At 34.8% G+C, this 25,499-nt stretch overlaps 1 protein-coding gene across 1 annotated transcript in view; it reads right to left on the bottom strand.

Moving 5' to 3' along the window:
- Positions 1 to 25,499, bottom strand: part of TENM2 (teneurin transmembrane protein 2) — a 1,369,502-nt gene that overhangs the window by 500,303 nt on the left and 843,700 nt on the right. Inside the window, exon 7 of the mRNA XM_053719586.1 lies at positions 2,613 to 2,821. Coding sequence (XP_053575561.1) covers positions 2,613 to 2,821 — 209 coding nt within the window. The remainder of the gene's footprint in view (positions 1 to 2,612; positions 2,822 to 25,499) is intronic.

Genomic DNA, 25,499 nt, shown 5'->3' on the forward strand with positions numbered 1-25,499 from the left:
CACGTGTGGTGCGCAGTGGCATTTAGCAGCCTTCTAATTACCAAAAAGCAATGCCAAAGCCATATAAGTCTGCTATTTCTGAACAAAGGGGACCCCAGAGAAGCATTTACAACCATTTGTGCCATAATTGCATAAGCTGTTTGTAAATAATTTTAGTGAGAAACCTAAAATTGCGAAACAATTTAAGTTTTTTTTAATTTTGATCGCATTTGGCGGTGAAATGGTGGCATTAAATATACCAAAATGGGCCTAGATCAATACTTTAGGTTGTCTACTACACTACACTTAAGCTAAAATTAACTCTACAAGCTCCCTAATTAACCCCTTCACTGCTGGGCATAAAACATGTGTGGTGCGCAGTGGCATTTAGCAGCCTTCTAATTACCAAAAAGCAACGCCAAAGCCATATAAGTCTGCTATTTCTGAACAAAGGGGACCCCAGAGAAGCATTTACAACCATTTATGCCATAATTGCATAAGTGGTTTGTAAATAATTTCTGTGAGAAACCAAAAGTTTGTGAAAAAGTGAACAATTTTTTTTTATTTGATCGCATTTGGCGGTGACATGGTGGCATGAAATATACCAAAATGGGCCTAGATCAATACGTTGGGTTGTCTACTACACTACACTTAAGCTACAATTAACTCTACAAGCTCCCTACATGCTCCCTAATTAACCCCTTCACTGCTGGGCATAAAACGTGTGGTGCGCAGTGGCATTTAGCAGCCTTCTAATTACCAAAAAGCAACGCCAAAGCCATATAAGTCTGCTATTTCTGAACAAAGAGGATCCTAGAGAAGCATTTACAACCATTTATGCTATAATTGCATAAGTTGTTTGTAAATAATTTCTCTGAGAAACCTAAAGTTTGTGAAAAGTGAACATTTTTTTTTTATTTGATCGCATTTGGCGGTGAAATGGTGGCATGAAATATACCAAAATGGGCCTAGATCAATACTTTGGGATGTCTTCTAAAAAAATATATACATGTCAAGGGATATTCAGGTATTCCTGACAGATATCAGGGTTCCAATGTAACTAGCGCTCATTTTGAAAAAAAGTGGTTTTGAAATAGCAGTACAGTGCTTCTTGTATTTATTTCCCTATAACTTGCAAAAAAAGCAAAGAACATGTTAACATTGGGTATTTCTAAACTCAGGACAAAATTTAGAAACTATTTAGATGTTGTACCCGCTGCGGGAGTTTGGTTTGTCACTGTGAAGCGGGCTTGAATATAGTAGTGAAAGACAGCACCTTTTCTGATGTCCTGGGGCACAGGAATGGGTTTGTCACTGTGAAGCGGGCGTAACCCTTACACTACCTGATCGATACAACATCATACCTGATGTTTTAAAGCACGTTATTCCAAACAATTTAGGAATGTTAGGTGATTTCTGCCCTTTATGGATTAAAACCAGACTCTGCATCAACTATGTAATTTTCCATGGGAGTTTTGCCATGGATCCCCCTCCGGCACGCCACAGTCCAGGTGTTAGTCCAGTTGAAACAACTTTTCCATCACTATTGTGGCCAGAAAGAGTCCCTGTGGGTTTTAAAATCCGCCTGCCTATTGAAGTCTATGGCGGTTGACCCGGTTCGCCCGTTCGCAAACATTTGCGGAAGTTTGCGTTCGCCGTTCGCGAACCGAAAATTTTATGTTTGCGACATCACTATAAATCATCTGTTTTTGCACTAACATGGTTTTAATTAGTGAAGTTGACTGAAAACTACCACTGCTCATTAAAGGGATTGGCTGTTCCAGTTTGCAATGTTCATGCAGGGGCGAATTTGAGAAATACCATTGTCTGCTGGTCTAGCTTTGTTATAGCCAGGCCAGGCCTTCATTAAAGGGACATTCTAATTGGGAAAAAATGGCATGCCCTAATTTGTTAAAACATGTAACATTAACATTAGTGACTGGACTTGATCATGTGCTAAACACATGCACAGGGGTTAAACTCACAGTTAAGGTCCCGTTCATAAGCCACAAGCCTTACAGCTCCAAAAAAGAATGCAGCTGGGCAGCCAATAAGGAGTTGCTCAACTCTGCCAATCGTTGACCATGTCTTGTTTGGGAGCTGCTGATTGGTTAGCTACTGCCAAGCAGAACTTTACCTATGTGTCTAACCCCATTTCAGGAGTTTAGCACAATGTAAGCTAGAGTCCCTAATGCATAAAATACATGCTTCAGTAAATCAAGTGTTTGCATTAGAATGTCCCTTTAATGCAAGGATTCCATTTGGTATGAAAGTGTAAATTAAAAATATACTTTGGGAACAAATTTTGCAAACAGTAACATACCATCAGTATATCACTCAATTGATAAAAAAGTTTCTTTTTCTTTTTCTACATTATCCAGAAATAAAAAAAAAAAAACTCTTTAAGGAATTAGTTTCAATTTAAAAACTTAAAATGCCAACAAGTGTAGCTGCCATCATTCAAGTTGCAAATGCTGCTTTTATAACTCCCATATTTCATGCTATATGTAAGTGAGATATCACCGGATGTCAATATTTTTGTGTGTTTTTTGCAACATGACCTTTATGCTTTATGTCTATATGTATAGGTGTCTCGAGCAGATGTCTCATCTCAGCTATATTTTCTTCCGTACCTGTGCATGTGATGGTGGTAGGCCTCTCCTTATGTAAACACCGAAAAGAGCATCTTTTCCCAACGAAATATTAAATTTTAGGAACTGCGGCTGTATAATATGTATGTGTGATCTCCAAAAAACTCCTGCTGGCACTTCTTGGGTGATTCTGCGTCCTATTTCAACCTCTCCATTGTCAATGCTGCTGTTTCTCGTTGTAAACCAAGGACCTGGAAAACAAAGATTAATATGTATGTGAGCCGATTATTAATATTTTAGGGCACTAGATGCAAAGCTGCACAATAAAATGCTAAATGGAATAATTAACATATATCAGTAAATGAAAATTTACAAAATAGAATGAGAAAAGCAAACACTATAAAATACAGTGATATGTCGCAATTTGTAATTAATGCTGTAAGTGTTAAAAAATATATATTTATATATAACTCTATGGAGCTATTTGGAACACAGGAATTTGCCCTTTAAAAAGAGGGACTTTCCCTATGACAGTGGTATGCTTTACTGCACTCTTATGGACTATAAGCACACTAACGTGCTAGCCAGAGGGTAAGTATTTAATGAAATGGAAAATTAATTTTAAATACACCTTTTATAAGATATGTTTACAAAACAAATCTTATAAATAATTAATACTGCCATGTTGCTAACACAATTTACAAGCTTTTGCAAATCAAGGCATATACCCCCTTTAAATTCCTGTAGGAATGTATATCTCTCTTCTCCATTACTGTGACCAATTAGGAATGTAAATAACCTTTATACAGTTAAGAAAAATATTTATACAAACTGATTAACACCGAAAAAGGTATAGATTTCGGAATACTTTGGATTTCAGAATATTTGTATATTTGCGTCTGTAAAAGGGACAGCTTTGGGATGGGAAAGTACCATGTGGAAAGAACAATATCTTATCTCATTTAGGCAATGTTTACATTTACAAATACAGCTTATACATCTAACCTAAAGGTTTTTGTATCATTTTTAATACTTTTGTACACATAGTACCATCAGAAATATAGCACAGTACTGTAATTAGATCAGATAATAGCTTTTGTTTAAAATAAATATAGACTATCATTTGCCTTTTAGAACACACACACACACAAAAATCTACCTATGACGCAGGTAGAGAAGATTGTAACTTACTGGAGGAGAGGGTTGTCATTTTTAATAAAAAAAAAAAAAAATGAATGAAAAAGTCTGGATTTCAGAATAATTCTGGATTTTGAAATTCTGGATTTGTGGATTTGTACCTGTACTTTGAGCTAAGCAATAATTATGTAGTAAATGTCACCACACTTTAACTTTTTTTACTTCCTTTAATTGGGAATTTTGCGGGAGATTTAATTCTTTTTTTTAAATCAAACTTTCATAATGCAAACAGAGTTGCAGAAGGGCTTCATGTACTAAGCAGCGAGAGCTGCTCCGAAGGCCTTGCGGGGCAGGTTCACACATGCAAGTCTGCAACCTGCAATCTAAGAAGCCACGGTCATTAGACCACTGCTTCTTACACTCTCCGCCACCTCAGAGGCACAGAGAACAAAGATTAAAAAATAAGATTATTGAAGCACAAATTCTCTCTAATTATAAATTATTATTATTAGTGTTTTAATGGTTTTGTTACTTTATACGCCACTAATGACAATGTAGGCTTAAATAGGGCTATTTAAAGGGACATTTTATTTAATGTTGTCTTTGTTACATACAAACTAAGGCATTGTTGCAAAAGCTACTGCACACAAAACATTTGATAATAGAAGTAAATGTAAAAGTTGTATAAAATTGTATGTTCTATCTGGATTATGAAAGAAAAATTTTGGGGTTTTATGTCCCTTTAAATTTTCACCAGCCAATCAGGACAAGTACAGATAGATTTGGTACACAACTTACAATGGTACTGGGAAAAATGAAGAAATATGATTTTTATAGAGCATGTCAGTGGCTTTTATACAAAAACTCATTGTGCATGTAAAATATGCTCAACATATGTTAATGGAAAATATTAGGGAGTCCAATGCAATTGATGCTGTCCTTATCCTAGATCAATGGATGCTAGCTATATATTATTTACAGATATAAATGTGACAGTGACTTGTAATTCTAAATATGTGATGCATTCCCTCTCTGCTCTCATTCGATTGGTCTAAATTCCTATTGAGTAAAGCAATACAGTCAATTGATCTTCAATTAAATATAATTCAAACCAATAAAAACTGTTACTGCCCAACTGACATAGCAAATTGCTGCAATCAGACAGTAAGGTCAATCCTTGTCAAATTATGAGAGCAATTATTGGAAGGATATCTCCGCATCTTCTCTAAAATGATTTGGAGAGTTTGATATATTTCATGTGATGCCAGATCTCTCATCAATAGGGACAAATCAATATTCTGATCAACTATAAACAGCTTACATTTTATCTGTGATTGGCTTCTTGGAAATATAGTATTAGTTCTTAAACTTTGAGTAGGATGCTGATTAAAACTATGCAGAGCTTATTTTGTATTTTACAGACACATTTTTTGTTCTTCTTTAGATAAACAGCTAAACAAAGCTTAGATGAGTGTATTTTGAGGAATTCATTATTTTCTAGATTTGCTATACTCATAGGGTATCTGGCTACAGTTAAACATGTAAATGTTTACCATGGTGACATAGCCATGACCTCAAGAATACCTTGGTATTTATATTAGTATTTAGGATTTTCAGTTATCCTTAAAGGGATATGAAACCCAAATATTTCTTTCATGATTCAGAGTATGCTATTTTAAACAATTTTCTAATTTAGTTTTATCAATGTTTCTTTGTTCACTTTGTATCTTTGTTTGAAAAGCAGGGACGTAAGCTATGGAGCCTGCCGTTTCTGGAACACGATATGGCAGCAGCTTTGCAAGAATGGTATCCATATTCAAGAGCACAAGATGGCAGCACTATTTCTATTTTACGTAGTGCTCTCGGTATCTCTTCAACAAAGAATAACATGGGAACAAAGCAAATTTGATATCAAAAGTAAATTGGACACTTTTTGTTTTCTAAATTGCATGCTCTTTCTGAATCACAGTTTAAACTGAGCTATAATTTAAGTTTAGGGGTAAGGCTAAAAGCTGTGTAGTTAGCCCCTTGAATGAAAACAATGCACTGTACATGTTCCTGGCATCCGAAGAGCTAACACACATTGTTGTGTGCCCTTGACATTACTGCAGCAAAAATTAATTAATCATGGCAATGTTGCATGATGGCCTGCGTATATTATCACCCTAGTCTCATCATTGCTTTGGTTAAAAAATGCTTGAAATACATTAAAGGATATTATTCATTGGACATGGTTTAGATAGAGCAATTTTATACAACTTCCCCATTCATCTACATTAATTATGACATAATAGAATAGAAAATTGTATTTACCTGAGAGAGATATTCTAACATTAAAATATAATACTGTTTTATTAAAAGGATTTAAAAGTGCCAATTGAACATTTTTTTATTACACTATTGCTTGGATATAACTATGTGTTTAACACACAGTTAAAATGACATAAAACACTTTATGCACTTCCTCCCACTTATGGGACAGATTACAAGTGGTATGCTATTTAGCACTTTCACTCCTGCGCAAGCACCACCAGAAGTAAACGTGTAACTAGCAGAGGTTAGTGCACGTATTACAAGCTGAAAGTAAATGGTTTGTGTGTGAGCGAAACTCGACAAGCGCTATATACAGCGATTAAAACATATCACTGTGATTTACTAGTCAGGGGTTAAAAGCTAATAGCCCAAAGAGAAAGTTACTTGTCCACTCCATGTTAATGTTTTCCGCTGCAATTTTTAAGTCATCCGGACCTAGTCGTCCACTGGAAATTTCAAGCCTTGCATATGTCTGCACAGATGAATGCACACTCACCGGTCTTTATACAACACAATATAACACACCTTTAATGTGGTACAAGTGAACGTTTTCGGGTGTTACCGCGTCATCAGACCGATGAGTGTGCATTCATCTGTGCAGACTTGAATATGTTTTGATGTGCACCCCGGCAGCTGAATTTGGATGTAAGTATGCTGGCCTCTGCTTGGAATTATATATATATATATATATATATATAACTCCAGTACAAATAACAGCACTCTCAGGTCTTTCGTTCAAGTGAGAACAGCAAAAGTCTCTTTTTTATTGAAACGTTTTCGAGGAGCTTGTCCCCGTCATCAGCATCATATATATATATATAAGAGAGACCATATCAAAACCTGGGACCTTGGCATGGTACCTGGGCTTGGCCCACTTGGCCAGATGCGGTGACTAACTCTTCCAGTTTTGCTTTAAATCTTAGCTGAAATTATGTAATTTTCCCTATGGGCCTTGCATCCAGACTTGTGGGGGGTTAACTGCCTGGGACTCTGGGGACAGCACAGCTTCCTTAGAATGCTGTTGAGCACCCAGGGCTAAGCATGTTGCAAGGTCATAGAATGTATACCCGGTCCAGTCCGAGAGTGCAGTCCCCTTCCGTATTTTGTATATGTCTAGGGTGATTACATAAGTCTGTGAACCCTTGACTTGTTCCTAGTTTGTTTGATTGAGAGCTTGCATTTTGTATGGCTGTATTAAGGACCCAGGTTTTGGAAGAGACCTTGACGTGGTACCTGGGCTTTTCCCATTTTGCCAGATGCGGTAACTAACTCTTCCAGTTTTGCTTTTAATCTTAGATGAGAGCTTGCAAGTAAGTACTGGACTTTTTCTGTGTGTTATATATATATATATATGCAGTGAACAAGTGTACAAGTGCGCATTCGCACAAGACATGTTTGCATGTGACTTACCTGTCGCTTCTGCTCACACCTGAGCGCTGTGCATATACTTTTTGTACCTTATGTTTTTTTAGCTTTGGAGTTTGTACCCTGTGCGCGGTACTTGTTCTTTATACACACACACACACACATATATATATATATATATATATATATATATATATATATATACATAGAACATTTTCTCCTTTGTGAAGAACATTGGGATGTAAAATACATTTTTTTTAATATTTAATACAAATGATTCTTTTAAGTTTTCAGGTATTTGACTGGAAATTGCTCTAAAGTGTGTGTGTGTGTATGTATGTATATATATATATATATATATATATATATATATATATATATGTGTGTGTTTATATGTGTATATATGTATGAATACATATATATAAACACATAAATATCACATACATACACACACACACATATATATCCAGGACATACTTGAAAACGAGAAAAATCTCAATGTATCCTTCCTGGTAAAATATTTTATAAATAAATAAATATATATATATATATATATATATATATATATATACACCCATAAACATATTTAGACAAGTATATACTCATTATAGCCCTTTCCATTAAAACACCTTATCATATACCTTAATAATCCTTAGACCTTCACACTTATAAAAATATGTAATATTTGTATGAATCATTTTTTTATCAGATAGTGTATATATAAGTGTAATTTATTTTAATGTATATATGTTGTGTTTAGCATTTAATTTTAACCCTAACCCTTTACGGGAGGTCTTCAGTCACGCAAGCTTAAATTTAGATTGAGCACAGCTGTGCGGGTTTACTTTCAACTTGTAACATGCACGCAAGTTAGTAAAATTTAAATATTACGGCACACTAACTTTAGCACCACTTGTAATTTAGCCCTGTGGGACAGCTCTGAGACAGCTCTGATTGGCTAAAATGGATGTCTGTCAAAAGAACTGAAATAAGGGGGCAGTTTGCAGAGGCTTGGATACAAGATAATAATCACAGAGGTAAAAAGTGTATTGCTATAACCGTGTTGGTTATGCAAAACTAGGGAATGGGTAATAAAGGGATTATCTATATTTTTAAACAATAAAAATTCTGGTGTAGACTGTCCCTTTAAACCATATTAAAAGTTTTAAAGCCATAAAAGTTAGTGAGTCATCAAAAACAGAGATGTGTCCTTCTGACTGGCTGACCTTTTGAAATGTAAATGTAAGTGTATTTTGCCTTAAGATTTTCACTTCAACTTCTCAAAACCACTGTCACTGTCAGTATAGTGATGTCATCTTTTAGAAATCTTGAGTAGTGTGATTTACTGTGCTAGAACTTTAATTTATAATACTTCTAACTAAACCAAAATAAAAAGGAAAAGATAAAACGTATTAAACAAATAAAATGTAAACTTCCCAAACACATGAAATTTGGTGATGTTTGAAGAACATCTCTTGAATAGACCCTTTGGTTTAAAAATTAAATTCTGTAAACATCACAAATCTTGGCATATATGTAGTTTTATTCCAGAATTTGTTTTACTGAACAAATTTAATAAGAGAAGAGAGCTAGCTTTGTAAATGTCTTTCTGCTCCTTCCATGCATTTATGATGTGGTCAGGATATCAAAATATTAACAAGGACAAGTAGAAATTAAAGTGACTGCAAAAGAGATTTATTTTGCAGACTTTTGCCTTGTTTTATGGTTTTGTTCTGTAAAGGGAAATCAAGGTACAATAAAATATTAAAGACTTGAATTTTTACATTGTCAAACAAAACATGTAAGTTATATATTTTGTTATTGAATAATCATAACAATTTAATTTAAAATGCCAAGCAGTGCATTACACGTTTGCCATTTTTTTTTTCTATTTTAAAGTTATCACTGCGGGACTGCAGATACTCCAGAAGGTCACATGCACTTGCATTTCACAGCAGTTCATGCTGCTAGTGATGGTAAATATGCCATGTCACGAGCACTTTAAAGATCCCAGGAGCAGAGTGCTAGTGGATTTATTTTACTGCTGTATCGTCACTGGGTTTTGTGTGCAAAACACATATAAAATGTACAACTTTGCATTTCATATTTGACTCTTATGTCTCTCTAAATGGATAATAAAGCAAAAATAAAACTGGATGTGATAGAGAATATCAGTTTGAACAACTTTCCAACTTACTTCTATTATCAATTTTGCTCAGTTCACTTGGAATCCTTTGTTAAAGAGTAATCCTAGGTGAGCGTGCATGTGTCCTTAGTCTTCAACATTCTATGGCAGCAGTGTTTGTAGCTATGCATAATACATCCAGAAACATATTTGCAAATACTGCTGCCAGATGGCTAAAGACACGTGCACACTACTGAGATCACCTAAGTTTACTCCTCAACAAAGGATAACAATGGAGCAAAAGAAAATAGATAAGAGAAGTATATTGGAAAGTTGTTTAAAATATTGTGTTCTATCCAATCCATTGAAGTTTAATTTTGACTTTACTTTCCCCTACATAAAATTTAAAAAAAGTTTCCAATTTATTTCTATTATCAAATTTGCTTTGTTCCCATGGTATTCTTTGTTGAAGAGATACTTAGGAAGGTGTCTGGAGCACTAAGTGGCAGGAAATAGTGCTGCCCTCTAGTACTCTTGCAAATGGATAGAATTCATGGAAAATTGCTGCTATATAGTGCTCCAGAAATGGTCTGGCTCCTGAGCTTATATCCCTGCTTGTCAACAAACGTAATAATAAGAAGTTAAAGCAGGATAAAAGGACAATAATTACTGTAATATAAAATACATTTGCAATATACTTTCATTGTTTATTTTGCCCCCTTTTTCTAAAAGTTAAATCTGAACATTGTGATTTGTTCAGTACGTCCTGGAAACTGAAATGGCATATGGCAGACTATAGCTCTCCCTAATTAGCAGTTGTCTTATCTTATCTTTTCTGCTGTAGCTAAACAATGGCTATTTTCTTAACATGACTGTGACACAAGTCTAATTTGCCTCCTCCAAATTAAGCAAGTTGTAGGTGCAGTTTGACCATTGAAAAACAGTTGGAGCAAACAATTTGTTCATCTGGTATAATAATATTAAAACTCTGCTGGTAAGTTAATATATTGAAGAAGGCTAAAGAACAATATTGTAATTACAAGGTGTTTACTCTCCTTTAATGCATTTTTTAGTGAATAAACATGTCCTTATTTCTGTTTTGTTCCCTTGCTTATTGAGTACATTGATCTATATTTAATCACTATCTTTTTCCGTGTGCAAAAAAAACATTGAATAATTATCTGTATTGCAAAAAGGGCTTTCTTTGGACAGTATCAGCTCATTTTATCTCATATACACATTCTGACAAACCGGAAAAAGAGGTAGCGCAGACTGGACATTACTAAAAAGCAAGAAAATGAGCTGCTAGGTGCTAAAAAAAGAAGTTTTAAACAAGACAAAGAAAATTCTCCTTTCCAACACAACTGTATCCAGACTCTGCTGCTCGGCATTTGTGAGTAGTTGATGTTTGAGGTTAAGGCAGACTAGCAGGCAGGGTCAATAAGCAGGTGTCATACACATTAAACGTTCACTTGCTTTAATAATTGAAGGGGTTGGTGATTTATACCTTTCAAGATTACTGGCTTTGTCTTCAGATTCTGCTCTATGTTGTCTGCCTATTCTGTGGAAAAGTGAAAGCCATTTAGGAAGGAAACTTCACATCATTTTCTTATCAGTTCTAAAGTGCAGTCCCCTTTTCCCCTAATAATTACATGCCTATCAATAAGGTTGCTAAGTGCCCAGTATTCTACTGGACTGACCAGTATTTTAATTGTCTGTTCATTCCAATCACAGGGACATGGAAGTCTGAATTCAACTCTCATTATTTAGATAGAGCATGCAATTTTTTTTTTCAATTTACTTTTATTATCTAATTCACTTCATTCTCTTAATATCCTTTATGAAAAAGCATTTCTAAATAAGCTCAGACGTGTCCTGAGCACTATATTGCAGCAGCATTTTATATAATGTTATGTATTTTTTAGCAATAGAGGACAGCAGTGTTTGCAGAGATGTACAACATTGCCACAATTATTGTTGCAAACTCAACTGCCATATAGTGCTCAAGATGTGGACTCTTCTAAGCCTATTTAGGTATGCTCTTCAACAAAAGATACCAAGAGAACACAGTAAATTTGATAACAGACGTACACAGGGACATTTTTTTAAAACTGCATGTTCTACCTAAAGCGTGAAAGCTTCAATTTGACTTTCACATCCCTTTAATTAAGAAAAAAGTGGATACTTACTTAGCAGATTGTGTCAGATATGGAGTCCAATATGAGTATATAAATGACAAGTGACTGCAAGCAATAGAGTCTGTTCTGAGGTCACATATTGGCATTTAGGTTACAGAGGAAACCAGCCTGATTTGGGCATTTAATTCACAGCAGCTCCAGGCAAATGGATCTGATCTGAGGTTCCATGTGGTCATATTGCTGATAGGAGCAGGCATCCCCCTTCCCCAGATCTGCTGCCTGTCCTCACTTTAAAAGACTTTATATATTTTAAAGGGACATTAACAAGGTACTATATATGATATTTATGCTTGTAGAGATGTATCTGTATAAGAGCTTCTCCTATTTTAATATTCATATTACCAAACCCACAAATAACAATTATATTTATTTTACTTATGCAACATAAAAAAACTCAACAGAACGGTATTATTCTGGTGATAAATAAAGTATTTACAAATTTCAGTTGATCAGTGTAGCAGGATCGGGGTGAATTTTTCTGAAATAAATGTTCTCTGACCCTGACTAAAGTTTAGAAAACAAAACTGTTTGAAAAATGTATAATCTGTTATTCCTACACATGAGGGTTAATTTCTCTTATATTGTAAAAGCTTATAAACTCTGAGGCCTAAGACCTCCTACTGGAGTCTGTGCTATGCCTAGGCCTCATGGAGTGTGCTAAGATCAATACATATCTCACTGAATTTGGTGACTTCCTGTCGTGTTGATTTCAGCATATAAAATAACAGGAAAAATGTATGCAGTGTACATGATATTTAAACTTTTAACACATTTTACAAAAACAAAAAACTTTGTTTTCATCATTTTTATATATAATAAACCCCTAAATGTATGTATATATATATATATATATATATATATATATATATGTATATATATATATATATATATATATATATATATATAACAAATAACTATCGCATTAAAACTGGAATCTGAAAATATCTGTGGCACAAATGTATAGTCTACAACTACTATCTTTAAATATGACCTAATTACATGCTATTTGAGTGTTTTATTGGTAAAAAGGAAATACATTATTTGCTGCATATTTGCTACTGTTTGTGGAAAACAGTAATGCAGCAGAATCTTGTACAAGCCAAGGAACGCTCTTGCTAAAAGCTACTATCCTCGCAAATCCAGAAAATATATTTTCTTTAAGCCAGGGAAGAGAATTACTGCTGGGAAGTACTAAGAAATAATGATGATATGAACCCAACAATAGGTGTTTCCATAGAAACAGAAATTAAAGGTTTTTAATAGCCACTTGGTTCACCTTAGCTGCCAGTTCTCTTATCGAGTGGAAATCCTAAGACCCTGTTAGAGTGTTTATACAATTTCTTGCAAGTGCTTCACCTATAAACCAAAGTCCCCACAGCAGGCGGCCCTAAATGTCTGTTTGTATTCTTTAAAGGGGAACACGCGCCCTGAGCTTCTGGACACATTCAGAATCAGTTTTTAAAAGGGAATTATACTTCAACAGTAACATGCTCTAGTTAGAGAGATTCGTAGAAAGATCTTTACATTAATGATACCTCTGTGTAATGAATGCTTAAAAAGACATAAAACTACAAATAGAAAATGTTCTAATAAGAATTAACCCCTGCAAATGAGTTAAACACATAGTTAAAGTCAACTTCGGAGCAGCAATGCACTACTGAGAGCTAGTTGAACACATCAGCCATTGTTAATTGTGTAGTCACCAACAGCCAACTCTAAGTAGCACATTGATGCTGCTGAGCCTACCTAAGTATGCTTTTAAAACTTTTAAAGACTTTAAAGGTACAGTTAATTCAAAATTACACTTTTATTATTCAGATAGGGCATGCAATTTTAAACAACTTTCCAATTCATTTTTATCATCAAATTTGCTTTGTTCTCTTGGTATTCTTTGTTTGGCTCATATGCTAAATTCTAAGCCCTTGAAGGCCACCTCTTAGCTGAATGCATTTGACCGTGTTTCACAGCTAGAGGGTGCTAGTTAATGTGTGCCATATAGATAACATTGTGCTCATGCCCGTGGAGTTACTTATGAGAGGGCACTGATTGGCTAAAATACAAGTCTTTCAAAAGAACTGAAATTAGGGGGTAGTCTGCAGAGGATTAGATACAAGGTAATCACAGAGGTAAAGAGTGTATTATAATAAAAGTGTTGGTTATACAAAACTTGGGAATGGGTAATAAAGGGATAATCTATCTTTTTAAACAATACCAATTCTGTAGTAGACTTTCCCTTTAACTATGTTTTAACCCCTTTAAACATTTGTGCAACAATAAAATACTGTTAAAAAACTGTTTCATGTATGTAAAAATGGATATAACATAAAAATATTTAACACTTTTTTTATAGATTGTATCTGTTAACATTCCTCATCAATCTTTTTTTGCAAAGCTCTTAAAACATTTAATTTCTTCCTCCCAAATGAGGGATGAGAGTCCAGTCTGACTGTTTCAAATTTTCTTTACTTCAGCACTGCGCTAGTAAACTGAGACTCACAACACAAAGGTGATTAGAGGAACGGAAGAGATTTTTGTCTGAGATAAGCTCCTAAATTGAACACGTAGAGATCATTTTCAGTGTACTGTATTTCATAAAATACTCCATGCATTTTATGCAGCACTTTGCTGTAAAATTCTTATTATGTGCTGTAATCTGTTTTCATTAAAAAAAACTTGAAGTGTTGATTAATTTATAACATATAGAATATGCCAAAAAGCTTTTGTTGCATTGCTGTGTACTAACAGCATGCACTGATTCAGTTATTATAATTTTGTCAATGTTTCTATCTACTGTAGAACATTTGCATCACAGTTTGTATTCTATATTTTCCATATAATAAAATTATATATTCAAAAGTAATTTAATAGGAAATGGGCATTTTTCATTAAAGTCGATTATTATGATTTATTTGTAGGGCACCAACAGATTCCGCAGTGCTGGATATCACCAATAAAAAATAAATAATTTATAAAGTAGTCTGGGTACAAATATCAAATATGCAAAAGTATTAATTTAGATAATTTTCTCAGACTTTCAGTAGAAGAGAAAGTTAACTAAACTAACCAAGAAAAAATGTGATATACATATGGTTCTACAGGTTGTAGGCAGGGTTAAAGTTTATCTGTGCCATATATAATACATTTCTATCCATTTTTCATCTTTCAGAAATGACAGCAAAATGGCTGGTGGGTCTAGGAAGAATTTGAGATTGTGTTTATATCAAACTTTACGGAACATGACAGCATATTTTCACAATAAAAATGCAATATATTAGGAATACTCTGGAGTGCTATTTTAAGGTCACACAATATACAATGGTGCAATAGTCTTTAGTATTTCAGGGGATAATGAGCTGGGCTGAGGAAAGTTGGTGAAGACAGATATTCCCTAAAACAGTTAATTCAGCACTGGTCTGGAGCTGAATACAGCCAATGAGCCATAGCAAAATTGCATATTTACCAATTACTTCCCATGTTCAACTCAGTACTGGCAATGCACCTAAATTAGGAATTTGGATATACCAAGAAAAGCTAGCTTTTTCATGTATGATTGAGTTAACACTTAAAATACTATTTGTCATGTAAAAACAAGAAGAGATTCCAGGAACGAAATCCTGGTATAAAAGACAGGGATTTCAGCACTCTTTTTTCAAAAAACTCACAGACAATTTTCAACATTAATATGTGATTTTAATCGTGAAAAGTAGTTCCTCTGCACTGGAGGAGCACAGTCATGCAATAAGTCTAAGTAATAGTATTCATATGCATAAATGGATACAGTTCAAACCCATTCATGATAAAAATAAAACCTGATCGGTCAGGGGTACACACAAGTACGGCATAAGTAATCAAAATGAGTACCTTAAGTATATCACAAAAGTCACAGAAATATATTAGCCTGCTACACCCTGCTGCATGCAGAACCCCCTATTAAAGAGACTAGGAGGTATATCCTGGGCAGGTAGTAAATGGGATCTAAGAGGCTAAAAATACAAAATCTGTGAAAAAAATTACAAATAGTCTTATACGTATGATACAGTATGTATTGGTAGGTACAAAGTATTTGTTATATCAAGGGAGACCACCTCTAGTCCAACTACACCCTGCTGCTCACAGCACCCCCAGATTGGGGGGGTATAACGCTGTGCAGGTACGTATTTGGGATCTAAGTAGACAGGCAGGTGGGACCTCTAAATATGTACATAGCGAGACAAATATGCACAAGGTTACAAGTACTGAATTTATATACTTGTTATTTCATATAGCAACATAGTTTCATACATGCATAGCTCAGAAAGAAAGCCTGAAAACAAGATGCGAGATTGTTAGAGCAAGATACAGGCAGTATGTAAGTGTTGCAGAGTTTAAGCAAGCATAAGCAAGAGCGAGTTCATTAGTACATAGTCTTAGCCAAAAATGTATGATCCCAAGCAGAGACTTTTCATCCAAAATTAATTGATTATGTTGAGAACTATGCACATAGCCATGTCAGTAACAATTGTGACTCAAATAGCAGAGATTCCCTCGATAGGGAGACCCATCCAAAGCGGGTATTGCCAAGTATAATGATTTTGGATGTCAACAATTGTAAGTTCATACGACCTTGCTGTAGGAAACTGTATCCCAAGTGTCCAAGCCCCTCCATGCTTGTCTCTTTCTTGTGTAGTTTCATTCAGACAACGATCTCCATAACCAAGACCAAACAGTTGCGGTACTTGCGTGCGTTACGTGACCTGGTGGACCTAGCCAATGCCGATGCGCGTTTCACCCGCTTGTCTGAGATTCAGACCGGGCTTCGTCAGGGCGTTATTCAGCTATGGTTCATGCGTCCTACTTTATACTAAAGATGCATTGCGCCTCTGCTGGGGGGTGAAAATATAGCATGCTGCTAAAAAGTCACACTTACATTTTAAACAAAAGTCACCTGTATGCTTATACACAAAATGTAAGTAGACTAAGAGGCAGAAAAATGCTCCAAGAAACATTTTAAAACATTTTGAAATGTGATATTAAAAACAAATTAAATTTATCATCAGTGAGTTTCTAAGTTATTGAAGTAGCATTGTATTAGTGTAAGAAAATTTCCAAAATCTTATTATGCTTTTACAATATATCACCATGGACATAATTTAAAGGAAACAGGCCATATCTAACTTATCATTAAGGCCATTGGGAAATTGTGTCTCAAGAATTGAGATCCACCTACACTCCTTTCTTAGGAGGGTCTTGTCATTTGTGATGCCTTTATCTGTGCCTACAAAACTGAGGGAATCAGGATTACAATTATGTGTCAGTTCAAAATGTCTGGCATTTCATCCCTGTGTTTGGTGATGCGGTCTTTTATCGCTCTCCTCGTTTTTCCCAAGTAAAAAAGTGGGCATTTGGAGGAGAGTAAATATATGACACCTTCAGTGTCACAATTCACAAAATGCTTAAGCTTGTAGATTTTACCCGTGTTGGTGCTTTCGTCTTTCGCATATACCTGCATGCCACACATTTTCCACAGGGATAATTACCTGATGATCTATGTTGCGTGAGTCAGTCAATTTGTTTGTGCTTGGATACATACTGGCTCCTTACAAGCTTATCTTTTAGATTAGGTGCCCTTCTGGCAGTGATATTAGGAAGTTCACCTACTTCTTTGGATACTTCTGTATCCCTAGTAAGGATGTGCCAATTTTAGTCCAGTATACTTTTTAAAGAATTCCAATGGCAATTGTAATCAGCAACTAGTCTTATTTTTTAATCATTTACCTTGAGTTTGGGCACAAGTAATTTTTCTCTATCTGCACGCATGGCATTATTGAAAGCTCCTCTCACTACCTTCTTGGAATATCCCCTATTCAGAAATCTTTTTTTCCATTTCTGATGCATGTTTAAGGTATCTCTCCTTTGTTGAGCAATTTCTGCTGAGCCTAAGAAATTGTCCTTTTGGTATGCCCTTTTTCAAATGACTAGGATGATGACTTGAAGCAAGCAAAAGGCTATTTGTTGCAGTAGTTTTTTTGAAAATTCTCAGTTACTATTGTCCCTTTTTCCATTCTTACCCTAACATCCAAGAAGGCAATTTCTTCTCTACTGTATTGTAGGGTTAGCGAGATGTTCCTAGTGTTGGTATTAAGGGTTCCAACAAAATCTTTGAGAAGGTTCTCAGAGCCCTCCCATATGAGGAAAATATCATCCACATACCTCAACCATATGTGGATGTTCTCCTCAAATAGGGGGCTCTGAAAAACCTCATCCATCTCCCAGTTGCCTAGGTGCAGGCAGGCATATGGCGGGGCGCATGTCGCGCCCATTGCCGTGCCTCTTAACTGTTTATATATTTTATTGTCGAACATAAACACATTATTCGTTAGTACGAATGTAAGTAGTTCAACAACAAAGTCAGTATGTTTTTGAACACAGCTTCCTCTTGTCATAAGGAAGTGTTTGCATGCTTCAATCCCCACCTCATGTGGAATGGATGAGTAGAGTCCTTCTACATCAAGACATACCAATATTGCTCCTTTGGGGACTACCAGGCCCTCGATTTTCCTAAGAAAATCTGCTGTATCCAAGACAAACGAGGGCATAGTAGTAAGGAAGGGGCACAAGAAATGATCAATATAGTTGCCAAGATTCTCTATAAGGCTGCCAATGCCTGCTATTATTGGCCGGCCAGGTGGGTTGACAGGGTTTTTTTTTTTTTTTGTATCCTAGCTATACAATAAAAAACTGGCATTACAGGATATTCAGGATAGAGGTATTTAAAGGGACATTATACACTCATTTTTTCTTTGCATAAATGTCTTGTAGATGATCTATTTATATAGCCCATAAAGTTTTTTTAAAAAATAAATGTATAGTTTTGCTTATTTTTAAATAACATTGCTCTGATTTTCAGACTCCTAACCAAGCCCCAAAGTTTTATGTGAATACTGTCAGCTACCTTCTCCAGCTTGCTCCTGTTTGTGTAAAGGGTCTTTTCATATGCAAAAGAAGGGGGAGGGGGGAGTGTCTTATTTCCCACTTGCAGTGGGCTTTCCAGCTACCTTTTCAACAGAGCCAAACTGACAGCTTCTAAGTAAATTTTTAAAAATGAGTGTATACTGTCCCTTTAAGCTCTGATAGAGTTATGATACAGTTACCTTTTGCCTCTTTTAGGATAGTAAAAAGTACATTCTGAACAGAGGAAATGGGATTAAATGAAAGACATTGGTATTGTTTCCTATCTAGCAGCTGTCTTTTTACCTACAAAACATACATATTCTCATCCCACAAGACTAAATTCCCACCTTTATCAGCCTCCTTAATGACCACGCCTTTGGAGTTCATCAGGTCATTTAAGGCATTAATTGTCATCTATTGTCATTTACAAGGCTGGTAAGAGATAGATTAACTATATCTTTTTCAACCTGCTTGACAAAAATATTCATTGCCGCTACCATAGATAGCTGTGGCATATATTTCGATTTAGCTTTTAGGTTAGAGGAAACAGACACATCTGTAGCCACGTTTTCTCCCTGTGAGGGAACATATTGGCTACCTTCAGATTCTGCAAGAAGACCCTGCAGATCTGAGACTGCTGACCTGTCTTCCCGTGTTAACGAGACATCGTCAACTAGATGTCTGCTTTTTACCTTCATTATTTGGGACAAAACAATTCGCCTCGCAAAGAGATGTAAATCCTTTAGGAAATTGAATTTATCTAATGTATTAGTTGGACAAAACGAGAGTCCTCTTTTAAGGACTTATATGTGTGTAAAATTTAGTTTAAAGGAAGACAGATCAATTACCTGCATATCATCATAAGCTAATTTGAGTAACCCCTGCGGCCCCGGGACCGTCGCGGTCTGCCCTGATGGTTATTCCCCTGGCCCTGGTCGTACCCCTGCTGGTACCGTTGTCTGGAGGGATAGCGTCTCTCTCCTGAGTTTGAACTTATTCCCCCTCCTTCTTTTCCTACCGCCTCTCCTCCTTCCCCTAAAAAAGGCTGCTTTTTATCAGAATTAGTTTTATGCTGCTCTAATTCGACATCAGAGCCGTCTGTCCCAGAATCATATGTCCCTCTTATCAACTGATAGTTATAGACTTTGTTTTTTTTTGTAGTCATCATTATCTCTGGAAAACTTCCTTCCTTTCCTAAGTTTTATATCATTTTGTAGTCTCGCTATCTGATCTTTAATTTCATCATTTAATTTCGTAAAGTTAGAATTAGATTCAAAGGTGTTTACTACTTTCAGGGACTGGGTAATTGTTTTTTCTAGTCTTTCCTTGTTTCGTCTAACCATTTTGTTCATTAATATAATAGAGCAATCTAAAAGACTGGTATTCCAGTCCTCCAAAAATTCATTTCCTCCCTCATCCTCTCTTAAGTTTGTACCAGGGTCCAATTTTAAACGTAGGCCCCTTGGTATAATCTTAGCTTTGATATAATTCTCTAGGCTTGAAGTTTCTGCCCGAAGTTTAACCTGTTTTACTAAAAGTTGTTTATAGTTTTTAAAGACACCATAAATATCCACAGGTGTATTATTAGTATCCTGATTCTCCTCTAGATTGGACATAGATAAAGAGGCTGTGAGTTCAGCCTCCCAATTTTCATCAGACAGCATAAACGCCATGATAGATATATAGATTTCAAGCAAGCTATACTCTCACAGTGCAAACGAACCACACAGTTTCACGATCAAAATATTTGAAGAAATGTATATAGTTTAAGGGTCACCTACTCCGGAGACCTAGAAAATGGGCCCAAAACCCTAGTATATAGGGTATATATACTATTTGTAGGCTTTTCTCATGCTTTTTTAGTGTAGTGTTTTGTGGAATTTATGCACAATTTACAGAAATAAAATATGCACAAACAATAAGAAAGTTAAACCTCACTGAAGATCTATGCCTAATGTGTTTGAATGCAAGTTTGATCCCTTAACCAATACCATCAATTCTTGATATATGTAAAATAAACACATTTATATAATTACATGTAATTTTATAATTTACATTGTCTAACGATAAGACACCTAATAGCAAATATAAATAAGCATTCTAATGTTTATATTTCAGCTGTGTAAAAGATTCATCATTTGAAAATGTAACATTAGCTACATTTTAAACTTGTTTTTCATTCAGGAAATGGTTTTTAAAAACTTACTAATGAAACAACTGTGTGAGCAACTAAGATATACCATTCCAAAGAAACCCAATAGAAGGCCACTTCTACTGACATAGTACATATCAGGCAAAGGCTACTGAGATGGCAGACCAAGACTGATGAAATAGTAGGCCAAGGCTGCTGAAATGGTAGGCCAAGGCCACTGAAATGGTAACACAAGGCTACTAAAATGGTAGGACAAGGCCGTTGAAATGGTAGGAGAAGGCTGCTGAAATGGTAGACCAAGGCCACTGAAATGGTGACACAAGGCTACTAAAATGGTAGGCCAAGGCCGCTGAAATTGTAGGCCAAGCCACTGAAATGGTAGGACAAGCAGCTGAAATGGTACAACAAGGCAGCTGAAATGGTAGGCTAAGGTTGGATGCATTGGAATATGCTTTCTAATTCTATCAAGATAACGTGTTGGTAGTGTTTACATAGTAAATTGTATTAAAATATATTAAAAAAAACTTTTGAACCCTTAAAACATTAATAACTGATAAAATGTTGTTTTTTTAATAAAGCTAATGGGAATATGCATGTATATAGCAGCTCACAAATGACCTGTTTGTAAAAATACATGTGCTGTTCTTAGGTGTCTATAGAAAGGTACCTGTGTCTAGCACAGCTGTAATCACTCATGTGTCATACCACTGAAAGCAAAGAATAGATTCAGTTCATAGTCCTAGTAGTGCAATCTCTGCAATAACCACAGATATTTCTGGGCTGATTAGCTGAGTACAATCCTTCCATCAATGTCTCACTGATGCTACCTAATATCAAGGGGCAATGATGAGGTGAATCAGCACAGGGGCAACTGAATATTCTTGGTATGCTATAGTATCCAATTGAAAAATATTGTGATTTAAAGGGAAACACTAAAGAAATATAAACTGCTCTATTTTGTTAAATTAATTTATTTTTTTAATCCTTTCAATGGTTCTTTAAAGAGACATTAAAGGGACATGAAAACCAAAACATTTCTTTCATTAATCAGATAGAGAATACAATTTTAAACAACATTTCAATTTACTTCTATTATCTAATTTGCTTCATTCTTTAGATATCTTTTATTGAAAAAAAATAGCAATGCACATGGGGAGCCAATCACATGAGGCATCTATGTGCTGCCACCAATCAGCAGCTGCTGAGCCTATCTAGATATGCTTTTCAGCAAAGGATATGCAGAGAATGAAGCAAATTAGATAATTGAAGTAAATTTTAAAGTTGTTTAAAATTAATCTTTATAAATCATGAAATAATTTGGGTTTCCTGTCCCTTTAAATACTTTGAGACTGTTACTCTAGTAACCAATTTTTAAACTGTTCCTAACTGGTTTCAGCAGAGGAGATAAGATAAAAAGCTTTTAAACCTAGGGAAACCTAGGTTGCAACATGGGGGCGAACATTACTTAATAGAAACATCAATTGTTACTATGAATACATCATTATATCTGTCTAGGATTTATTTAAAGGGAAAGTAAAGTCAAAATGAAACATTCATTATCCAGATAGAACTTATTTTAAACAACCTTGCAATTTGCTTTCATTAGAACATTTTTTTCTGTTCTCTTGTTATACTTTGCTGAAGCATAAACCTAGGTAGGCTAATAAGAGCTTAGAAGTAGACATGTGCGATTCGATTCGGTCCGAATTGAAATTCGGACGAATTTGTCGAATTCGGAGATTCGGATCGATTCGAATTTCCGAATTGCGGTAGTGCCGAATCAACCGAATAAATCCGAATCTATTCAAATTTATTCGGTAGATTCAGATGGATTGAGATGGCCGTGTATTACACTAGTATTGTACAGTATACTAGTTTAATACACAGCACATCCCACTTAACACTGACCGAAATTCCGAATCGATTCGAACCAAATCGAACCAAATCAAACCGAATCAAACCGAATTTTCCACGAATCCGAAAGAATCCGAATGAATCCAAAACGAATTCATTCGATTTCTTCCGAATTCGAATCGATCCGAACCAAAATTTGAATCGGTCCGAATCGATCCGAACCGAATTTTTCAAAGCTGCACATGTCTACTTAGGAGCGTGCATGTGTCTTTAGCAGTCTATGGCAGCAGTATTTTCAAAATTGTATAACTGCAATAAACAATGTTGCAAACACTGCTATCAGATGGCTATAGGCACGAGCACACTCCTGAGCTCACCTAGGATTACTCTTTAGTAAAGGATATCAAGAGAATTAAGCAAAATTAATAACAGAAGAAAATTGGAAAGTTGTTTAAAATGTAATACTCTATCCAGTCAATTTAAGTTTCATTTTGACTTTATTGTTCCTTTAATGCTTAACATTTCTTTAAGTTACGCAATGTTGTAATAAAGAGTTCTGAATTAAACATGGCGGTAATAGGTAAATACGCACATATGCTGATGGCTCGGCAGCTGCAGACCGGAACTCCAATACCATAAAATCAAAAGAGCAAAAACTGTTATAGGTCACATTTTAATAAAATTCCCATCATTAGTATAATTATACCACAAATGTATTTATTAATCATCTGAGATTCTATAATATGTCTAAATTGCTTATTCTCACTAATACCCTTAACCTTAAGAAATAATTATTGTTAGTCTACATGTTAACTAACATTAATTCAGTTTATTAGATGAGATGCAAGAAAAAAACGTGTATATGTCTGCTTGGGTGTCATTTGGCTTCATGTTGTACCATATTTTATTTCTTGTCTATCCTTTTGAAAATAGATTTACTTACATAATAATCCTTTAAATCTAAATCTACTTATAAATTAGTAATACAAATTAGGAAACTTGCCCAAAGACACATATTTAAAATATTAGTTTTCTTAATGTCATAACCAATTTTAGAAAAGTGTCATTAGTCATGCTTGTTGTTTAATGTTCCATCGTGTACTGAGTATACGCAAAGATGATGCTATTAGCATAGAATGTAGGCAACCAATCACAATATATCTATAAATACTGTGTTTTAAATCATAAAATAAATTAAATGCTTAGAATTATGTCGGTCTTCCCTTTCTTTACTGCTCCTTTGTTCTTTATATAATTGTTGTAAATTGTTTTAAATTGCATGCCCTATCTGAATCATAAAAGCTTAATTTCGACTAGACTGTTTCTTTAAATACACAAAGCAAGCTATATATATATATATATATATATATATATATATATATATAGTGGAAGGTGGATCATTTATGCATGATATACTGTATATATATATATATATATATATATATATATATACACACACAGAAGATATATATATATATATATATATATACACACAGAAGATATATATATATATATATATATATATCTCAACAGAATATAATGCAGAAATTCACCACCTTCCCTCTAGTCACCTGGTTTGCCTTATGGAAGCACTGGACCTGCCCGAATGCTGCATTTCAATCTTACACTCATGTATTCATTTCAGTTTCATTCATTAAAAACAAAAAGCAGATCAAATGTCAAGGGTAACACCTGTTGTCCCAATTCAATACAAAAGTACAGACTTTCGTTTACTTATATGCTTTAAAGGCTAAATACTGAATAGTCACTACAAATGATATGTCATGGAGTTACCCTTGTTGCGAATCATAGAAAACGCAGAGTAAACCTTTACTTGGTGTACAGTGGCTATTGTTTGTTTTTTTGTTTGTGTTTCTTCTAATCACCATTATTTTTGACAACTTAACAAATATTTTTGATGCCAAAATAATTGGTGAGAAAATCACGTTTACCTCAATATTTGGGCTTATAAATAGACAATCTGGAAAATAAGGAGGAAAAAAAAAAGGCTAGAATGTTGTTGACAAATTGATGCCAAAGTGCTGGCAAAGCAATAAGATGATTGTTTCAATGCAATTCAATTTGTAAATCAACCTTATGTGTCAGAAATTCCCTTGTAAAGAAACTGGCACCAGCGCAGTATCAGGTACACAATAAAAGAAAGCCATTTGTTCTCTATTTCTAAAGCTGGTATGCCGCTAATCAGCTTTTAAAAAAATCATTACACATTTTTTTTAGACCTACTAAATACAATATTTAGATTTTTAATATTATATATTTACCATTTTACTTCAGCTCTAAACATAATTACTGTGTGGGCCTGTGGAACAAATTGCAGAGATTTAAAAAGAAAGATACAAAAAATGTTTCGGTAAAACTGGTGAATATTTTTGTATTATTTTCTGAATTAGAACACTGTTTCCATTTGTAACAATGCTGGAGTTTATGCTACCATAATTGAATACGCTGTTTGAACAGACACAGATTGTTTATATATCGTTTTGGTCTGAGAGGCACAAATACACAGTGAGAAATCACAATACCCAAGGTGGTTGTTAGTTATTGTAATAGCCTGGATAGACGGCACAGCTGTTGACTTTTGTTGATTCACAAAATTGAGGTTTGTTACATCCAAGTCTTAAAGGCACATGGAAATATAACAGTAATGAGCCCATGTTGTTAGACTTCAATCAAATAAATACTTACTATAGCTCAGCGGTTCTTAACCTTTGCAAGTTCCCTGACACCTTTTGTGAAATACATTTGACATTTCACTGCCTCCAATAATGTTACCAGATAAAATACAAGGAATATATGTACATTCTTTTTTTAAAAAAAAGAATCTGTGATGCTTT

Source organism: Bombina bombina, chromosome 6, assembly GCF_027579735.1.
Source record: "Bombina bombina isolate aBomBom1 chromosome 6, aBomBom1.pri, whole genome shotgun sequence".
In the NCBI taxonomy this organism is placed as follows: domain Eukaryota; kingdom Metazoa; phylum Chordata; class Amphibia; order Anura; family Bombinatoridae; genus Bombina; species Bombina bombina.